Source organism: Sciurus vulgaris, assembly GCF_902686455.1.
Source record: "Sciurus vulgaris genome assembly, chromosome: 5".
NCBI classification, from domain to species: Eukaryota; Metazoa; Chordata; class Mammalia; order Rodentia; family Sciuridae; genus Sciurus; species Sciurus vulgaris.
In genome coordinates, this window is record NC_136465.1 from 160,123,050 (window position 1) to 160,143,726 (window position 20,677).

At 32.3% G+C, this 20,677-nt stretch overlaps 1 protein-coding gene across 2 annotated transcripts in view; it reads right to left on the reverse strand.

The window, feature by feature from the left end:
- The window catches only part of BLTP3B (bridge-like lipid transfer protein family member 3B), a 120,419-nt gene that overhangs the window by 21,827 nt on the left and 77,915 nt on the right, over positions 1-20,677 (reverse strand). For both annotated transcript variants that reach the window (XM_079141338.1, XM_079141339.1), the window contains 8 exons: positions 20,066-20,206; positions 18,649-18,819; positions 13,250-13,430; positions 11,238-11,321; positions 9,342-9,524; positions 8,696-8,814; positions 5,041-5,182; positions 1,413-1,606 (listed from right to left, as the gene is read on the reverse strand). In XM_079141338.1, the coding sequence (XP_078997464.1) occupies positions 1,413-1,606; positions 5,041-5,182; positions 8,696-8,814; positions 9,342-9,524; positions 11,238-11,321; positions 13,250-13,430; positions 18,649-18,819; positions 20,066-20,206 (1,215 nt within the window). The remainder of the gene's footprint in view (positions 1-1,412; positions 1,607-5,040; positions 5,183-8,695; positions 8,815-9,341; positions 9,525-11,237; positions 11,322-13,249; positions 13,431-18,648; positions 18,820-20,065; positions 20,207-20,677) is intronic.

Sequence of the window (20,677 nt, forward strand, 5' to 3'; positions counted from 1 at the left end):
ACATCTTCAAAATAAAATAATTAAGAACACAACTAGAAATTCTTTTTCTTGCCATTTCCCCATTTCCCTATCTAGTTGTTAAACACAAACTCTCCTCTTTCAGGTATTTTTATAAAATTTTTTTCTAAGAAAGATAAATTATATAATGAAGCTTTTAAATTATGAGTTTTATTTTTTCATATTTATTTTGTTCTTAACACCCAAAGGTAATAAGTATCTTTTTACTTGTTATAAGTAAAAAGTATAGCCAAGTAGTTTAATATAGTTTAATAAATGAAATGGACTTGTACATGAGTCACATGTACAAAGGTACTTAGATGATTGGCCAATAAGAAGAGAGCACATTCTTTAAAAAGAAAACATGAGTTAATAATGTATATAGAACATATTTTTTCACAAAATAAATCCATAAAAATAAATACAGTTGAGTTGAATCATTATTACAAAATGTTTACATGCCCTGAGTATGCAGTAGAAGTACCAAGTGTGGAAAGGGTATTTTTCTGTTAAGATACTTTAAATACAAATGTTTTGGAAGATGGCTGGAAGAACGAATGCGATGACTATATAGATATCATTAGAATCAGTTTTCTGGAAGAAAACTATTAAGAAAATAAACTTAAGAGGATTATTTCAAGGCATTTCTAAGATAATTCTCAAGGGTAAATTAAATCCAGTCTTCAGAATATTCCTATCAGAGAGGTAAAGGTGACTTGTTTTAGTACTACCCATACTCAGAAAATGTAAAGGCATTATAGAACTCAGTCTCGAAAAATAATTTGAAGGTTATAAAACATGCCCTTATCAGTTATATTATATAAGATCCTTGAGAAGATCTTTAGAATATTTCTGCAATACAACTGTTAAGTATTATGTGATTTTACAGAACAGAGATTAAAGGTATATAAATCTAGTTTATTAGCAACAGACCTAGAAACTGACAATGTGACTCATGTACAAGTCCATTTCATTTATTAAACTATATTAAACTACTTGGCTATACTTTTTACTTATAACAAGTAAAAAGATACTTATTACCTTTGGGTGTTAAGAACAAAATAAATATGAAAAAATAAAACTCATAATTTAAAAGCTTCATTATATAATTTATCTTTCTTAGAAAAAAATTTTATCAGCTCTAAGTTAAACAAAAATGACTGATTTTAATCTTACTTCTACAGCTCACCTTCAAATGGATAGAAATTACAGAAAGATTTTAAAAATCCATCAGAAATATATAATTAGGGGGGAAAGCAGTCCCTTAAAGCTTCTATGATTGAGAATCAGAATTAAATCTGAAATTTCATAATATTTATATTTGAATACATATCTTATACCCTGGCAATTATAAACTACCAAATTTTCTTCCATAAAAATGGTTTTGGTCTCATAGCCACTTATTTATATAATACCTTTAGCATTAAGCCATCAACTCGAATATCAACATGTTCATCAGATTTTGAATTGTCATTCAACTTGTAAACTGCCATGAACTGATTAAGGCTCTGTTTTAAATCCAACAAAAATTGATTTAACCACAGAATACTTCTTTCATCCACAGTAAACTGCAGTGCATTCAGCTGGCTATAAAGGTTGGGAGATGGAACTGCAGAGAAAAAAAAATTAAAATCCTGTTAATAAACAGTTCTAAATGTTCCTTAATAAATGAAAAGATATTTTAATAAGCTTTATTCTCTCTTAAAATAAGGCCAGGCACAGAGGAGCATGCCTGTAATATCAGCAGCTGGGGAGGCTAAGGCAGGAAGATCTAATCCTGTCTCAAAATAAAAATAAAAAGGGCTGGGAATATGGTTCAATGGTTAAGCAACCCTGGGGTTCAATCCCTGGTACCAAAAAAAAAAAAAAAAAAAAAAAAAAAAATTGAGATGTACAAAAAAATTCGAAGGATATGTGAAGGATATCAAACATAGAAAAACAACAATTTTATATGCTTCACTAACTGAAAAATACATGGCTAATCTAAAACATTTAAATGCATTAGCTGACTGAACCACTTGAGCATCCTAAAATTAAATGTACAAATAGGAAATGCTATTTAGATTTCTTTCTCTAAGGTTGTGTTTATGAAGAAGCAAACTTTTAAAAATATTACCATCTTGATGTAGTATCACATTAAAGTTGTAGTCCTCAATGACATTTCTATGAGGACTTTACTATCTGACTCTATTAATCTGTACCCTTTAAGTCTAATGACCAATATCCCACAAGAGTGGTAGGTTAGGCAGAACTCCTTGAGAGTTGGGAATATGTACTTTAATCAAGTTTTAGAATAAATCTGGAGGTAAAGTAAAACTCAGGTAATCTTTTGAGCATTTAAATAAGTACACTCTTCTTTGATAGTTCTCCCAAAATAAACACGTACAATTAAGACACATTACTTCCTAAAATCCACAATTATTTCTCTCATAAAAGCTGTGTTTCACCAAAACAGTGTGGTGAAGATCTTTTATTCCAAAAATTCTAACATATTTGCTTCTACCAAAGCTGCAAGTATGCATATCTAGAACTTTTAGACCAAATTTATTTAAGGAAAATAAATACAAAGTGTGGGAAACCAGAAGACAGAGAATATTGTAACAATGTCTTACATGTGATTATTTTTGCTTATGTGATTCATTTATTTTCTTTCCCAATTTACCAAAGATTCACTGAACGTCAACTACTTTTTGTGCATTATGCTAAGCACAATTCAAAAAGTATATATAGCATGATTTGTTTCCTTAAAAAAAGCACATATACACACAATTTATTACATGAGACAGACATGAGACCAAAAAGATGTAATAATTCAAGTCTTTCAAAGATGTATAATGTGATGTGGAAGTGTTTGTCTTGGGAGCAGAGAAAGGAAGTGTGGTACTGAAGAGATTGTATCATGGTCTGGAAGGGAAGAAAGGATAGGAAATATCAATGCTCAGATCGTGTGATTATGTTAGCCAAGAAGAAGACAAGAGAACTAGTACTCAAAGCTATAACAGAGAGAATGAAGGGGGCTGAGAAAGGAACCCGCCACACTGAACAGCACAAAGATCTACAAACCAATCTATTTCATAAATAGACGGGGAAAGGATATCTTTATGAAATAGATCATTTTGTAGATATAAAGAAATATATTTGGTTTTGGGGGAATCTTTTGCAATGCTGGAGATCAAATACGGGGTCTTGTACATGCTAGATAAGGGCTCTACCGTGGAGTTACATCCCCAGCCCCAGAGATACTTAAAAGGAGCTTGTAGAAACCTTGAATATGCTCATATCATTAAGGGAAAAGGATGTAAATCAAATATGTAAAAGAAACACATATATTAAAAACAGGATGAACACTATACTTATAAGTTGAATTATACTCCCCCTCCCAAATTCCTGTGTTGAAGTTCCTGACCCCCAGTACCTGAGAAATAAGGTAAAATGAGTTCATATGGGTAGACCCTAGTCCAACATGACTGATGTTCTTGTAAGAGAAGGTATCAAAACAGACACACATTGTGGGAAGTCCATGTGAAGACAGATATCTACAAGCCAAGAAGAGAATCCTCAGAAAAAAATTACCCTTGATCTCTCTGACTTCTATCACCCAGAATTGTGAGAAAATGTTATTTAAGTCACATTGTCTATGGTATTTATGCAACTAAATATATTTAGGTTTTAGCAGAAGTCTCTAAGTTGTAGGCTTATGGACAATTTTTTATTTTAGACATTTTCCTTTTTAAATGTAATGAGTCTGTTACTTTCACAATGGTAAAAAATAGTTAATATACTCTTAAAAAGTTAGATTGCTTACTCATGTTTAAAATAGAGATCAAGTAGCCTGAGAATTGCAAACTGATTTCTACACATGGGTGTTCAATATTTATTTTTGTCTTTGTTAGAAAAATTTCACAATAAATTTTAAAAGTTAAATATAACCTAGAAACTGTACTATGCAGTATATAGGGGTGAGGGTTTAAAATGCTAGAAAAGAATTTTGTAATTTTTTGTTTTAGAACAAAATGTACAGATTAGAGGACAGAATTATATGTAATTCCTTTGGCACAAACTGACATAGTCAGTCTAAGAATTTTAGAGTTTCACCTATTTTTTTTTTTTGGTGGTGGTAGTGGTACTAGGACTGAACCCAGGGGTGCTTTACCACTGAGCTGCATCCCCAATTTTTTTTCAAAGATGTTTTTGAGACAGGCTCTCACTAAGTTATCCAAGCTAGCCTTGAATCTGCAAATCTGCCTCTCCCTCCTGAGCTGCTAGGATTATAGGCATGTGCCACTGCACCTGGCATGGAATTACAACTTGAAAGAAAAGTCAAAAACTTGTGATAACACAACTTATTTAATCTAATCTTTTCTCAATGTGTTTTCTCTTTGACTTTCTTAGTTGAAAATAATGGAAAAAGTACCATATAAACGAAGGCATGAAGAACTCAGAGGAATTGAGACAATAGCACAACATTTTAATATTCAAAGAACACAAATGTATAATCATTTTAACTTTGGAAAGTCAGAGAAACTTACAAACAAAACTTCAAAAATTCAATGTTTCTAATAAAATATAAGTACCAAAAGTTACCCCCAATGTTAAGTGGACATTTAAAAAAAGCCAAAATAATTATCTATAATTGTCTACAAGGACAACTTCAATTTTTGATTTTTTGATTTTTCAATAAAATGGAGTTTTACACAGCTGCATACAAATAAGAGTTTTACAAAAGAATGACCTTATTCTACAAATAATCTAACGTTCATTCATTCTTCAATTAACCAATAGTCTCTAAGCACAAAAATGAGTCAAACTTCAGGGATAAAAATTAGTCATAAATATCACACAATTTCTGCAACCAAGGAAGCCACAAAAGTACTGAGGGAAAAGTATATATGAACAAATAATATGTATGGATGTTATATTACATATTGCACACTAGGATTACAAGAGTGAAAAATAGTGGACTTTTTTCACATTTATAAAACAAAAAAAAAAAAACAAAAAACAAAAAACTTTCCAAATAATTACAAAATAACAAACACTTACTTGGAAAATCCTTTCCATCTGGATAGTAATATTCTGTGAATTCTACATACACAGCTGACATTTCTTGTGGAAGATACAGGGATTTTTTATTGCAGGAAATCATACTTTTGGGGGAAGAACGGCACTGTTCTGCTGTAGAGACCTGAAAAATAATTTTTTGTTAAAATCACATTAAACAGGACTAGGAATATAGTCAGTTGGTGGAGTGCTTGCCTTGCAAGCACAAGGCCCTGAGTTCAATCCCCAGCACCGTGAGAGAGAAAAAAAAAAAAAAAAAAAAAACCACATTAAACAAAGTCATTTTCAAAGAATTTATGCAACTTGAACATCACTTTTATAGTCTTTTAATGCTACCACCAGTAATTTGTTAATGAGTATATGCCAATGCAAAATGTATTATGTATTTAACTTCATATCAAATTATTGTAAAATAATACCAACTATTTAAAAAACTTTATAATCATCTGGCATTCTTATCAATTACAAAATCAACTTTGTACACTATTCCTTGCAAAATTATTACTTTGAGCCTTAAAAGAGAAGCTAGGAAAATAATAATAAAGATATGCTATCAGATAATATAAATAAATGGCAGAGTCAGCATGTAGATCCAAGACCTCACAGCCAGAATGCTTCCGCAGTATGTTCTTTGTAATAGTTTTTCATCATAAATTCTCCATTATTATGAAAAACAATAGAGTTATATAAAGAGTTTCAGTCTGTGGTCATGAAAAAATTCTGGAGATAGGTGGTAGTCACACAACAATGTAAATATGTATTCAATGATGATTAATCGTAAATTTAAAAATAGTTATAATGGTAAATTTGTTACTTTTACCACAATAAGTAATTTAAAATAATATAGCCATAAAGAGTTTTGTCAAATAGTTTGATCTTTTAAATAATTTTCTTAAATGACTGTTATAGTTTGGACTCTAAAGACTTATGTGTTAAAGACTTTGTCATCAGTAGGTGGTTTTCTCTATCTCTATCTGTATCTCTCAATGTTATGGTTAGATTTTTTTTCATTCTCCCCAAAGAGCCAATTTTTAATTACATCAAAAAATGTAGAAGATGGGAGCATGTTGGCACATGCCTGTAATACAGGCCTTAGGAGACTGAGGCAAGAGGATTGCAAATTCAAGGGCTGTCACAAAATAAAAAGCATGGGCTGGGGATGTAGCTCAGTTGTAGAGTAATTCCTGGGCTCAATCCCCAGAACCAGAAGGAAAAATGTATATATTAATTTCCTCAAAGCTCAATCAATAAAGTTTTACTCATTTATTTATTTAAGCTAGTTTAGTAGGCATAGAGGTGCATCTTGATGTTATTTTAACTTTTTTTATTCATTCAACAAAAGTGTATATTCCTCAAATGAAGCAGAATACTTTTCCCATGGATAATGTTTCTGCTTACAATAATCTTCTGATTATTTGCATAGTTTATGAATTTGTTAGTTCCTTACCGTCCATAATTAAAGACTTTCTCTGCATAAATGGAACTAAATCCTTCTCAATTATGTGTCAACTTTTTTGGGGGGATGGTACCAGGGATTGAACACAGGGGTGTTCTACCACTCAACATTTTTTATTTTATTTTGAGGCAGCATCTGGCAATCTTTTTATCTCAGCCTCTCAAGTTGCTGAGATTACAGGTGTCTGCTACTATGCCCAGTTCAACTGACCTTATTAAACAACTGTTTATTTTTCTTTCCTTAAATGGTTAAAAAGTTATTCAAAACAGAATAAGATACTATTTTACTTTCTACTAACTTGGTTTGTTTTGGCTATGTTTGTGTCTGTGGGGTTTTCTTACTTCTCTCTCAATCATTTTAGATTATGGGTAGTTCCCCTCCCTCACTTTCCAACAGATTCACTTTAAATCTTAAAATTTAAGTCTATTTTTAATAAGCAGCATTTTATAATGAGAATATAAAGAAAGAAGCTAACTGTACAATGAGAAAATAACTGTTAATGAAGGTTTCTCAAAACTGGCACTACTGATATACTGGGGCCAGACCATTTTTAGTGGGGAGTCTGCTCTGTGCACTATATGATGTTTAGCAGCATCACTGATCTTCATCCACTAGATGTCAGCAGTACTTCTCTACAATTGTGACAATCAAAAGTGCCTTCAAACACTGCCAAATGTGATATAGAGGACAAAAATTGGCTAAGGCTGAGAACCACTGAATTAAGTAAAAACCTGTCAGATAAAGTAATAGTCTCATCAATATAAACCAGAACACAAATGTTAAGCTGTTATTTTATTTTTAAAAAATTTTAGTTGTAGATGAGCACAATTTTTTAAAATTTATTTTTATGTGGTTCTGAGGATTGAACTCAGTGCCTCACACATGCTAGGCAGATGCTCTACCACTGAGTTACAACTATAGCCCTGTTAGGCTATTTTTTAAAAATAGGAAACATATTCTACTTTGTTGGTCTCTTATGATATTGGACCATATTATGATTATAGCCTGAATAAGCCTATTACTATAAAGGTGACAGAATTATTAGCTGTAAAATTATTTCCACACTATGGCCAATACTTAATAGTCCAACAAAGTGAAAAGGGCATTTTAGTTTTTTCCACGCAGACCACTGTGTATTAAGAGATCTGACCTCTAGCTGAAGGTAATGGGACACACCTGTAATCGCAGCAACTCGGGAGGCTGAGGCAAGGTGAGTGCAAATTCAAAGACAGCCTCAGCAACTTAGTGAGGACCTAAGAAATTTAGGGAGACCCTATCTCATAATAAAACAGTGGTGCCCACCTGTAATCCCAGAGGCTTGGGAGGCTGAGGCAGGATAATTTTGAGTTCAAAGTCAGCCTCAACAACTCAGTGAGACCCTGTCACTAAATATAATACAAAATAAGGCTGGGGATGTGGCTCAGTGGTTGAGTGACCTTGAGTTCAATCCCTGGTACCAAAAACAAAGAACAAAAAAGAAAAGAAATTAGACCTCTGAAGAGTGTTCTGGCTTTTGTTCCTGCTCCTGAGATATAACAAGAAATGTTATTTCCTATTCATGGTGGGCAACTAACAGTTCATGCAAAGATGACTGTGGCTGTGGGGCTGCCCACCCTTGACAGCATTTATTTGTGTTTACAGGAGAGGAAGCTTTGGCTCATTAGCTATTAGTTCATCCTATGCCTAAGTTTGACTACATGGGCAATAATACTTCATGCATTTTATTACACAACTGTACTGGGACGCTAAAACATTCTGAGGACAAGAAAGTTTCAAATTTACAAGTCTTCCAGGATGACCTAAGCATCTTTTCCTTTGGTTATTTCTAATTTGTATTCTTTCTTTATGATAAAGGTAATAGATCACAGTGAGTTCTTTGAGTCTTTTGAGTCAATTGTTAAACCTGAGGATAGTTTTAGGAAATGCCCGAACTTGCAATTGGTATCGAAGTCTTGTGCAGCATTGGCAGTCTGAAGTACTATGCCCTTGACTTCACAGTTTGGCTAATTCTAAGTAACCCCAAAAATCAAAATTAATGAATTAATATTTTCTGTACCATCTAATTTAGCCATTTCACAAAACTAGCCAAGATGTTTTTAAATAAAATGGTGACATTAGTTATTGTTTATGTGAATACTATAAGTATCTATGAAAAGACCTAAGTTAAAAAGTAAAACATACCTGGTATATATTGAAATCTGCAAGTCTTACCACAACAGAACTTGACATAAGCTTGGCTTTGGAGTGTTGAGATAAAACTGAAGATGTTCTAGAAGTCCCTTTCAGTGTGGAATCCTTCTCTGTGAGAATCAAAAACTCCCTTTAACTTATTTAAAAAATTATTTTAACAGCATTCTTCTATTAGTAACACAGCAACTAGAAAAATAAGTGTATGCTAATTTCTCAAACAAGAAAATATATGTGGAAATACTTTACAAATGATAAAATGACAAAGAAATGTAGGTTTCTGTGATAACTATTCATTTTCAAACAGGAATCATATTTATATTTCACTTAAGTCACTCTTCTACAAGGTTAAAAATGAGAAACCTACCAGGCATTTAAGTGTTTTAAAAAAATTCTATCTGGGTACTACTTTTATTTTTAAACTATTCTTTTCTTATATTATTCTTGAAAATGCTTTGGTTCATAAGCCTATGTTGGTCTGAATGAAGGATGCACAATTTTTAAACACTGATTAGAAATAATACTTATTTACAGAAAATATTATGTAAATATAATTTCCCTAAACACACACACACACACACACACACACACACACACACACAATTAGGAGAATGCTATAATGTTGTTATAGGTAAAATACCTGTTTGTGTGTGCTGGGGAGAGGCATGTGTTGGGGATTTAGGAGGTGAACCTACATTATGATCTTTCACAGCTTGTTTAAGCATTTCAACGTTGCACTCAAATTCATGTAACAACTCATTGGCCCATCCAATTTTTGTTTTGGTTGCATCACTAAAATACATCCAATGATTACAACTATCTCCTGTAAAATGAACAACAAATATTTCACAATGCACAACTTTCATTTATTCTACTATAGACTATTCCTAATAAAATTTAGTCATTTTCTCAAGGGAGTATTTAATCTCCCTCCAAATTTACAGCCTTTACCTACAACTTCTCTAAAAAATAAGATATTTAGAATAGAGGGAAAGAGTATTAAAAACAAATGATCTGGAGGGATTTCTATCTGGAACCCATCCTTAGTGGGAGAGCACTCAAGTTTCAATTCAAAGGCACAAGAAGATTGGTCAATTTTCAGTAGATGCTCAATATTCTGGCAAATCTCCACTGAGCAGAATCCCAGAAAAATACTATAAAAAATCATTTCAGCCAGGCGCAGTGGCCCATACCTATAATCCCAGCAGCTCAGGAGACTGAGGGAGGAGAATAACAAGTTCAAAGCCAGCCTCAGCAACTTAGAGAGGCCCTAAGCAACTTAGCAAGACCCTGGCTCAAAATTTAAAAAAATTTTTAAAAAGGGTTGGGGATATGGTTCAATGGTTAAGTGCCCCTGGGTTCAATCCTTGGTACCAAAGAATAAAATAAAATAAAATGTAAATAATTTCAAATATTTGTTAAGCAACTGACAATAATCTAATCAATAAAATCAAAGAGATAATGAATGTTTAAACATTTAAGAAATGAATTTCTCACCATGGACATCAGTCATAAAGAGATACATGTTTTTGGAAGGAAATTACAAACTCAAGACTATTAGGTTTTGATATAGCAACTAAAAAAAATTATATGCACTTACAAACAATAGGAAAATTTACTCTGGCTAAAAGTTTTATCTTCCAAGATATGAACAATTTCTAAGATTTTAGGTGATAGTAAGTAAGTTACTTACATCAGGATAGGATATAAGACAAAGCCGTTCAAAAGAAAATTAAAACAAATAGCAGAACCTTTAAATATTGCCAGGTAGTGATACAGAAATAATGAACATTAGTAGGTAGAAATATGAATATTAAATTTTACTGCATTTTTTAAATTCTGGAAAATTCATTATAAAAAAGCTACATACTACCAAAAGGCAGAGATAGGTGCTAAGTTATATTACTTAATTTGGCTATAAATAATCATACTGATTTTGTTTTTATTATTTGAGAGAAAACCACCTATCAATACTTAAGGAGCCTATTAAATTTCATTTATTGATGAAATTTAGAAAGTACAGAAAAGTAAAAACAAGTACCTAGAAACCTGCATGTAATATAAATATAAATATATTATTTAAAAATGCAAGAGCTAGGCATGTAGCTCAGGGATAAAGTGCTTGCCTTAGCATGCATGAGGTCCTGGGTTATATCCCTAGAATGGGGGGTGGGGAGAATTCAAAACTTTAATTACTTGGCTTTTGTCACAACTAACAAAATAGCACAAATACATGTGTGCTGTGTTCTGATTTTTTTAAACAAGTTTTAAATCAGTAATTTAGAAAACTGTCAATTTCTAACAATTATAGTTTCTAATAATCTATATGAACTTCAATACAAAATATATGAATATATTCTATGGCAACTGTATTTTCTTGGTAAAACTGTGCTAGGAGAAAAGTAGTAAAGGTCTTTTGATCTCTTTTCTCCTTAAGAAATTAAGACACCCCGGGGAAGGGGGGAACCCTTAAAATTAATTAACCATGTATATTTAAAGCAAGATTTACATATATTAAAGAAATTATTATACAGACCTGCTTTATGATATGGATAATAATCTATGGTTAGCTGTGTAAAAGACAGTTGCATAGCACCTCCAGTAATACGTCTGTTTGACTCTGTGAGAAGAAAAGGAAAAAATTGAGAGAAAAAAACATTAAGCAAACAAAAGAAACAATATGCCACATAAAATCTATACCATAATTGAAGTCCATAAAGTAAAATCCATCTCTTTTACCATGACTGACATGTTACAAATTTTAGGAAATGCACTCCAATCTAATAAGTATGCACTGAATCCCTACTATTTGCTAAGTGCTGGACTAAAAAGGATAAAATAGTATCTAAATCCCCTAAATACTTAAGTGATAGGAGCAGAACCTTCACATTTATAAGCCCTAACCATATGTAAGGCACTGTTTTCAATTCTTTAGGCATGCTTATTCATTTCAAATAATGCCAAGAGAGAGATACAATATGCCCATAAGGAAATTGAGGAACAATGAGGATAATAGGCCAAGATCATAAAACTAGTTAAGCAAAGAGCTGGGATTTGAATCCAGGAAATCTTAACCACTTTATCACATCATTCTACCTCTTACCAAAGAGAAAACTTAGTCAATCAGATTAGATAAGTTGTCTAATACAACATAGCTAAAGTATGATCAAAAGTAGATCATATTGGCATAACTCCAAACTAAAAATTAAATTCTGAACTAAACATGGTGCTACACACCTGCAATCCCAGCTACTTGAAAGACTGAGACAGAATGATCTCAAATTCCTGGCCATTCTGGGCAACTTAGTAGGTGCTATATCAAAATAAAATTTTAAAAGGCTGGGGCTACAGCTCAATGGCAGAAATCTTGCCTTGCACATGTGAGGCCCTGGGTTCAATTCCCAGTACTAAAGAAAAAAAAAAATCAGATTTTAAACAGCATGGGCAAATCAACTAGTAGTAAAGAAAATATAACCTAAGACATAGTTATGTATACACTTTCTATAATCTGTTAACTCCAATTTACCTCAACTAGAATTTTTAGTATAGAGCAATAATCCCTTCCTACAATCCATAGAACTAAATGTTTCAGAATTGAGAATTTTTGGATTTCATGAAATTAATATGGTATATACTGTGTATCATCCAATACTCCCAGTAGTTTCTGAGGCAGCACTAAGGAATAACAAATAGTAATTCTGCAGCAAAACTTTTAAATATTTCCACTACATGGGTAAAATTAAGATGAAAAATAACATCTTGATCAGGTCAGGTTTTGCCACATTTCAGAACCTTTTGAACAGTGAATAGCAGAAGTTAACTGCAGACTATTACAGTGCAAGAGATATGTGGCAGTGGGGTTTTCCCCTTAAATAAAATCATTCCATTATGAGGGAATAATAAAGAGGAATATAAAAAAAGCTTAGAAAATACTTTCAGAAAAAGAAAAAAAAAAAAAGAAAGAGTACTTTCTAAGAAAAAATGCTTAGTACTTTACTTTGACCACCTCATTTTGTTACTTTGGTTTGCTTTAACTTTTAGATTTTCCTTTCAAATCACTAAAGCAGAAGACGACAACTATAAAACAAAAGCCACAAAGGTGGACAAAGAAAAAACAAGTCCTTCTACAAATCTTAAAACTTCAGCTTTGTCCCCCCATCCTTTTATCTGATAGCTGATTCCTGGCTGCCTTGTCTGATGAAGGGAGAGTAACTACTACTGTTAAGTATTCAGTGTTCTCACTTTCTCAGCTTTAAAAAATCCAAAGCAACAATTTTCTTGGATATAGATTCCGATTCAGATGTGAGGTACATGGGTCAAATATCTATATTTCTAAAAGATTTTCAGCTTGACTCTAATACTCACTGAAGTCCGAGAAACACTGTGCCTGAGTTAAGCTCACCTGCTGAACTCCCCAAACGCTAGTGGGCTTCTGGCAGTGAAACAGGAATGACCAGCTTTTTTCCAGGGGTATAATTTGTTAAACAACTTAGTTTTGTAGTCAATTCTATAAAGTTAAAACCATTTGAAATAAGCAGATCTTATTACCTTTTTCTTTTGCATGAATATCATCGCATATATGTAGGTCTAGATGAGAAATTACTAAGTGATGGGAAGTTTCTTTAACATCAAAGTCATTGAATAGTTTCACAATTGCATCATTTAGATCAGGCGCATTTGACGTCTGTGGTGTCTTTACTTGCTGGGTAGATGGGGTTACTGTAGAGCTCTAAAAAGGATTCAAAGCTGCATTATCATTGTCAAATAACACACATGAACTTGCACAAACAAGCAAACCTAAGTATTTTCAGTAAGGAAGACATGAAAAATAACATAATACATTTTCTTTTGTATCCATAACTCAGTTTCCCTAAAATATTTTCTGAATTACATAAGAATAAAAATAAAATTTAAACATTGGAGAACTATAAGCAATTTGAGTATGAACCCAATACTTCAGTAAATATTTGAATTATTATGTTTAGATATTTATGGCCCTTGTTCTAGTAAACAGTAACTATTAAAAGAAGTGTATTTGAATATTACTTCCAAATACTAAAAGAAAACAAATGTAAGCTCTATATACACTATTATATATCCTACAGGAAAAATATTACTTCTATGTAGAAGCCCTTGGGATATTATTTAGTATTATAAATGCTCTGGTACCTCTCAAAAGAGATATAATATATTCTTTATACTTAGATATATAGAGAAACCAAAAGAGATAAATGGTTTTGAGTTCTAATATTTTTCTCCCTGAAGAGAAAAGGCACAGAATATTGCTGAAGCATAAAGACAGATACGAATCTCTAATTTCCCAAAATAATTACATATACATAAGTATAATGTAAGATAATATATACATAAGAATACTGTGAGATAAGACCAATGATGTGGCTCAGTGGTAAAGCACTTGCCTAGCATGTACAAGGCCCCAGGTTCAATCCCCAGCATTCAAAAAAAGAATGCGGTAAGATAATCTTCCATAAATCACAGGCCACAAAACTGTATATGGAACTTTGATAATAATTATCAAAATGAAGAGCAAATTTTAAAAATTAACAACTTTCAAATTATAAGCAATTTAATATTAAAATAATTTATGGAAAATCAAAAAATATATATTTTACACATATATAACTTATACATAGTATAGCTATTAAATTTATGATCATGCCGCAAAAGTGTTTGCACAGTATACTTAGTAAATGAGAAACTCAATGAAAATGGGGAATTTAAAAAAAATGAAAAAATGAAATCTAGTTATAAAACTTTAAATTCTAGAGGCTTAAGCAAACTTTTTAATTAATTGTTAAATTGATTCCAATCAGAAAAATCACTTTTTCTTGTATTTTTCAAAGCCTTAAAAGACTAGTTTTTATGCCTATGATATACTAGTACTACGGAACCCCCCCACCCCCCACATACCCTTTAACTACATGGATATATGTTCCAAGACATCAGTGTAAATTTGAAACCTATATAGTACCTAACCCTATACACAAGCACTGGACACCACAATAGTCAGTCTGATAACCTAGACAGCTACTAAGTGACTACCAAATGGGGAGCGTACACATCATGGATACCCTGAAGGAAGGGATGATTCGTGTCCCAGGCAAGAGGAGGTAGGACAGGGTGAAATTTCATATTACTGAGAAAGGTATGCAATTTAAATCTCACGAATGATTTATTTCTGGAATTTGCCATTAAATATTTTCAGATTGTGGCTGATAACATTCCCCAGTACTTCTTTAATCATGTTTTCTCACTTCTTCATCAGGACAAATAATGATACAAATTAAACTACAAGAATTAATTTCCCTACAAATCTTTTTTTCTTAAAATGTGGTGAGTTCAGGTTTTTGGATAATAATTTCTCGGGGGCAGGGGATAGAATGGTCTATAATAAGCTTTTCTGCCTCACAAATAATCTCAAAATCTCTTATTTGTTAACATATTATTCTTTCTCTTTTGGAGAAGTGTAAGATGAAAGCTTTAAGCAAGTATTTATGACAGAAGATGGCTACCAAGTTATAAAGCTGAGCAAAGAAACACTATTAACTACTTCACTCTCTCATCCACTCTTCTGAATCTCAAAGCAATCAGAACATTCTAATGAAGCAACAGGACAACTGTATTGTAATGTGGAGAGTTACGTAAAATCACTATGAAATAATATAAAGTGACAGAAGATACTAATTAAAAAGACCAAAGACAGGAGAAAACTGAATATATTCACTTACTACAACTAGAACAAAATGCAGTTGTCTAGGCAAATAAACCCATTAGGAAATCCCTCAAAATGCTAATAACACTAGTTGTTTTAGAGCGGTAGGATTACAGAATTTTCTCCTTGCTTTTAGTTCCTAATCTATGTCTCTACTTAGTTTCTAAGCCATATTCAATTTTATATAAACATATCCATACATTAAATAAGTAAAAATTATAGTAACATCAACCTTTTTATCTATTTGTTTTTAATTGCAACCACTATCTCTGTTAGGACAACCTAATCTTCATTGTAAATCTTAATAGACTAGTATTGATATTCATGATAATAATCAAAACATTCTCTTCTACTTCAATTACATTTTTCAACTTCAAAATGGCTTTTCTTACTCTCACCTCCTTTAATCAAACCTGCTTTCTTCTTCTACATTCCCTTTTCTGGGTAACAGAACTTTCAATTATCATTCTGAAGTCCTCAACTTTTCTCTCCTCCTTATCCTCAACTGATGAAAGATTCAGATCTCTTTCCAATTTTCTGTCTTGCTATTTCCTCTTTCAAACAATTATCAAAGGCACAAGTCCACCTCTGCTCTAGACTGGCAGTCATTCTCTTCTTCAACTAACCCTCTATAATGCCACCATACCACATTTGATTGTTCTTTCTTACTTAAAAAAATTCCTTTGACTCCTAGATGCCTATAGGAAAATGTTCAAATTCCTCAACCTACATATCTAGTAGCTGCGTGCTTCTGCTTCAACACAGGCCATCTGTCCAGGAAAACTATTCAGTGCCGTAGTTCAATGGTCTGATCATCAAACTTTTAAAATTAGGTTCACCTGGAAAATTCTTAAGTGAACCACTGGATAAATATTATGTATTTGGTACAGTGTGCAAAGTTCAGCATCAATTCTATATCTACTTATTTGTTTTTATATCTATAAACTCATAGAAAAAGGTAGAAGGAATGAAAGAAATTTTGTTTTAGCATTGTGACTTGAGTATTTAAACACCTTTGAGTTAGGTGCCAATGTGAGCTATTACACAGTTATTTCAATAATCCAATAGCTGAAAAGTATTAGATCCTCCTTCTGATATGTTCAAAACAAAGATCACATGATCTGTTACACTGTCATTAGAGTCATTAATTTCCAAATGAACAGCAGCATTTCAAATTTCTATCTGTCTTATTCTCAGAGGGTATTTGTGTTTTTGTTTTTGTGTTTTCTTCCCACTTCCTACCTGGATAATCCATCAGAGACTGAGGCTGAGTCAGAAGAATTCCTTTCTTTTGTAGAGAAGAATGACAGCAATTATGGAAAGGGAGAATCAGTCTGACATGGGAAAATAAGTATTCTCAGGCAGATCAAATTTTTTTAGATGTAGATGGACACTGTGCCTTTAATTAATTTATTTATTTTTATGTGGTACTGAGGATTGAACCCAGTGCCTCACACATACCAGGTGAGCGCTCTACCACTAAGCCACAACCCCAGCCCAGATCAAATTTCTCAAAAAGCACATACCGGAGTGGAAAGTGTGAGACTCAATTTCCTTAAAACATAAAACTTGAGAAGTTGTTAATATATCTTTAGAGGGACATGTATGTCAGCCCAAACACACTGCTCTGGCAAAAACAAACCTCCTCATCTTATCAAAAAATCCCATGTTCTTTAACAATACCATAGTTTTATAGATACTACTGTCTCCTCTGAAATACATTTCTTTCCTGTCTGCCTGTGAAATGTTAACTCCTTTTAAGATGCAATCTCATTAACTTCTTTGTAAAACTTTTCCAAACTGCAAACAGTTAATTAAAACTTTCTCTGTGCTTCTATGCCTCTCCTCCTATATTTCCTCATTCTGACATTTATGTTGAATTATAGTATTTGTTTTATATTTCACTCTCTCGTTATATTCTGAGGTCTTTGGGAGCAGGGTCCAACAATATTTACTTTCACATTGCAATGGGTACCTATGTACCTTATGATATACCAGGCAGGCAAAAAACAACACTAATTTGATAGTCAATGAAAGCCTAATTCAAATGCTATTCCCTTATACCAAGCCAAATCAACAAAAAGTCACATATCTAAGATCTATTATTCTGTTTCCCAAAAAGTGGTGTTAAAGTAGTGTCAATTCATTTGTGCTTTTAATAAAATTATCAAAGACATCAACCATTGGAGATTTCCATGTCCCTTCCTTCTACAGAGATCTTCATGCATTAGCACAAATTTAATACTAGGAAAAACCAGAAAACATTTTTTCTTTTTATACAAACCAGTAATGCTTCTGATTTTAAGAAAGTGATATCTAAGAGCTGGGGAGACAGCTCAGTTGGTAGAGTGCTTGCCTTGCAAGCACAAGGCCCTGAGTTCGATCCCTAGCACCAAAAAAAAAAAAAAAAAAAAAAAAAAGAAAGAAAGTGATATTTAAATAAATCATTAAGCTTCCCCGTTTTGGGGAGTTTTGTTTTGTTTTGGAGGTACTTGGAACTGGACTCAGAAACTCTCTAACACTGTATTATATTTCGAGTCCCTTTTTTTTTTTTTTTTTTGGAGACAGGTGCTAAGTTACAGAGACGGGCCTCAAATTTGCAATCCTCCTGCCTCAGCCTCCTAAGTAGCTGGGATTACAGCAGTGTGCCCCTGTGCCTGGCTTGCTTCCTAGTTTTTTGCTCCCAGCTGTCAGAAACCTCTAACAAAAGTTTTGTTTTCAACTTCAGCAATTCCCCACTGTTATTTCTCTGTGCTATCAATTCCCACGCACTCTCTCTTGTCTATAATTATCTAGGTTTTATTACATCATCTTCCTTTACTTTAGATGTTTTAAAATTGTATTTTTTAACTTCCTAAAAAGTGATATAATATTATGTCATCAATAACTCTAGTGCTCAATACAGAGTTCCAAACCAAAGAAGCATTATATACATAATAGTATATTTACTGTTTTCACATAGATATGCATGTAAAATTACAGTAAGATATCTAGATAAAAAGGATTCCTGGAGCTGGGGAGATAGCTCAGTCAGTAGAGTGCTTGCCTTGTAAGCACAAGGTCCTGGGTTAGATCCCCAGCACCCAAAAAAAAAAAAGGATTCTTGGTCTCAATCTTACAATGCATTTCATATAAAGAAAACAGCAACTAACCATTCTGGTATTTTAACTATTTATATGTAAAGTAAGTCTTTTCTTGTTAATTTATAGCATACCTGGGTAGGTTCAGGAGCCATACTCTTCCTCTGTTCTGTTGATTTTTCTATTGCTTCACTTAGAGATTTTGCATATTGTACCATAGCCTTCAACTGGGAATCCGTCAGAACCCATAATAAATCATCCAGTATTAGAACTAACTTTGTTGCTATGACATTGCAGTCCTTTAACTGTCAGAAAAATGATTTATAAAATTAAGCCAAGAATAAAACTTATAATACACTTATAGATTTTAAGAAGCTTCGTTTTTAATAGAATCAAATATAGATATGGATACTTCTTTCATTCACCAAATATTTACTGAGTTCCTATAATATAGAAGGAATATCTCCTAGTGCTAGAGCTAACAGTGGTAACAAAAGACTAACAAATTCCTGTACCTTAACAAGTACAAGTTCTATAGCACTTACATAACCACATTTAATAACTGATAAATCACAATATTACCTGTGTTAAATCAACTAATTCTGGTAGAGAAAGGGGCATTAAAATGAATTAAAAACCAAAATTATATTTCATCCACATTTTACATTTCTGAATATCTATGTTAAACACTATACTTTGACAAATGTTTTCAATTTAATATAGTTATTTTTAGGGGCTGGGGAGATAGCTCAGTTGGTAGAGTGCTTGCCTTGTAAGCACAAGGCCCTGGGTTCGATCCCCAGCACCCCCCCAAAAAAAAAAAAAAAAAAAAGAAAAAAAAAATATAGTTATTTTTATCTACTGACCCAAGCCTATGTTGCTGAGTCTGTAATTACTGAACCCTGGTTAAAAATGTCATCACTTCCTCATTAAATTTCACCAAAAACCATAGGGGATTCACAACTTCAATATTCTTAAGTAACTCTCTTCCCCCATTTAAGTAAATTACCAGTTAAAACTAAGAGTTTTGTCACCAATAAGGGTTTTGTTGTTTATTGCTGAGCAAGATTCAATAAGAGAAATAAAATTACTTTTTTATGTTCGATTGTTTTTACAGTGCTAGGGATTGAACTCAGGGCCTTGCATATACTTGGCAAGTGCTCTAACACCAAGGTAAACTTCCAGCCCAAGAAATGAAATTATAAGACAGCAAATGTTCAATAAATATGCAGCAACTAAGAAACCTATTTAATTTATCAAAAATAAAAATTGTTTAAAATTTAAATATTAAGTCTAAAAGATGGAGGAATGTTACAACTATACTGACTTTCCATAAATATTGCTTGAGACATTATGTCACCATTAATTATTTTGCCTTGTTTTAATATGCCATCCATAGTACGCCAATAATCCACTTAAAAAGTTATTTAAAATTTCCTGTCAATACTAATGAACAAGACCCCGGTTTTGATCATCAGCAAGACACACACACACACACACACACACACACACACACACACACACACACACACAGTAATCTGGTTGACTTACTCTTCTTTTAAGTGTGACTCTGATTTTTGATTGATTAGTTATTAATCGAACAGGTGCACACATAATTTCAAGATGTGAACTTTGAGTAGCATCTGCCTCTATTCGAATCATCTGCCAATTTATTTCTTTAAATGTCAAAACCTAAGGAAAACATGGAGATTAGCTTCACACACTCATGTAAAGAAAATGAAAAATAAAAACAATGTTATCTTCTCAACTAATTTTCATGACATTCTAGAAACATTTATGTTTTTATCATGTTTTAATTTTTTAATTATGTCCATAAAATTCAGTAACACATATTCTCAATTATATTTATCATTTATAAAACTGTCAACACTTATTATTCTAAGAAAGTTAACAAAGTACAAAAGGCTCTTGAATCATGTGGCCAAAAAGGATTCCAATAATATATTTTAACTTTGTAAATTTAAAATTAAATTAAGCAATTGAAAAGTTAATACAGGGCTTGCTAATTCTTTTTTCTTTTTTTATTTGTTCTTTAACAAATAAAATGACATGACAGTAGAGTGTACTTTGACATATTAATAAGGGCTTGTTAATTCTCTAAGGTGACTTATCATAGTCAAAATATTAATGTGTCCACATTTT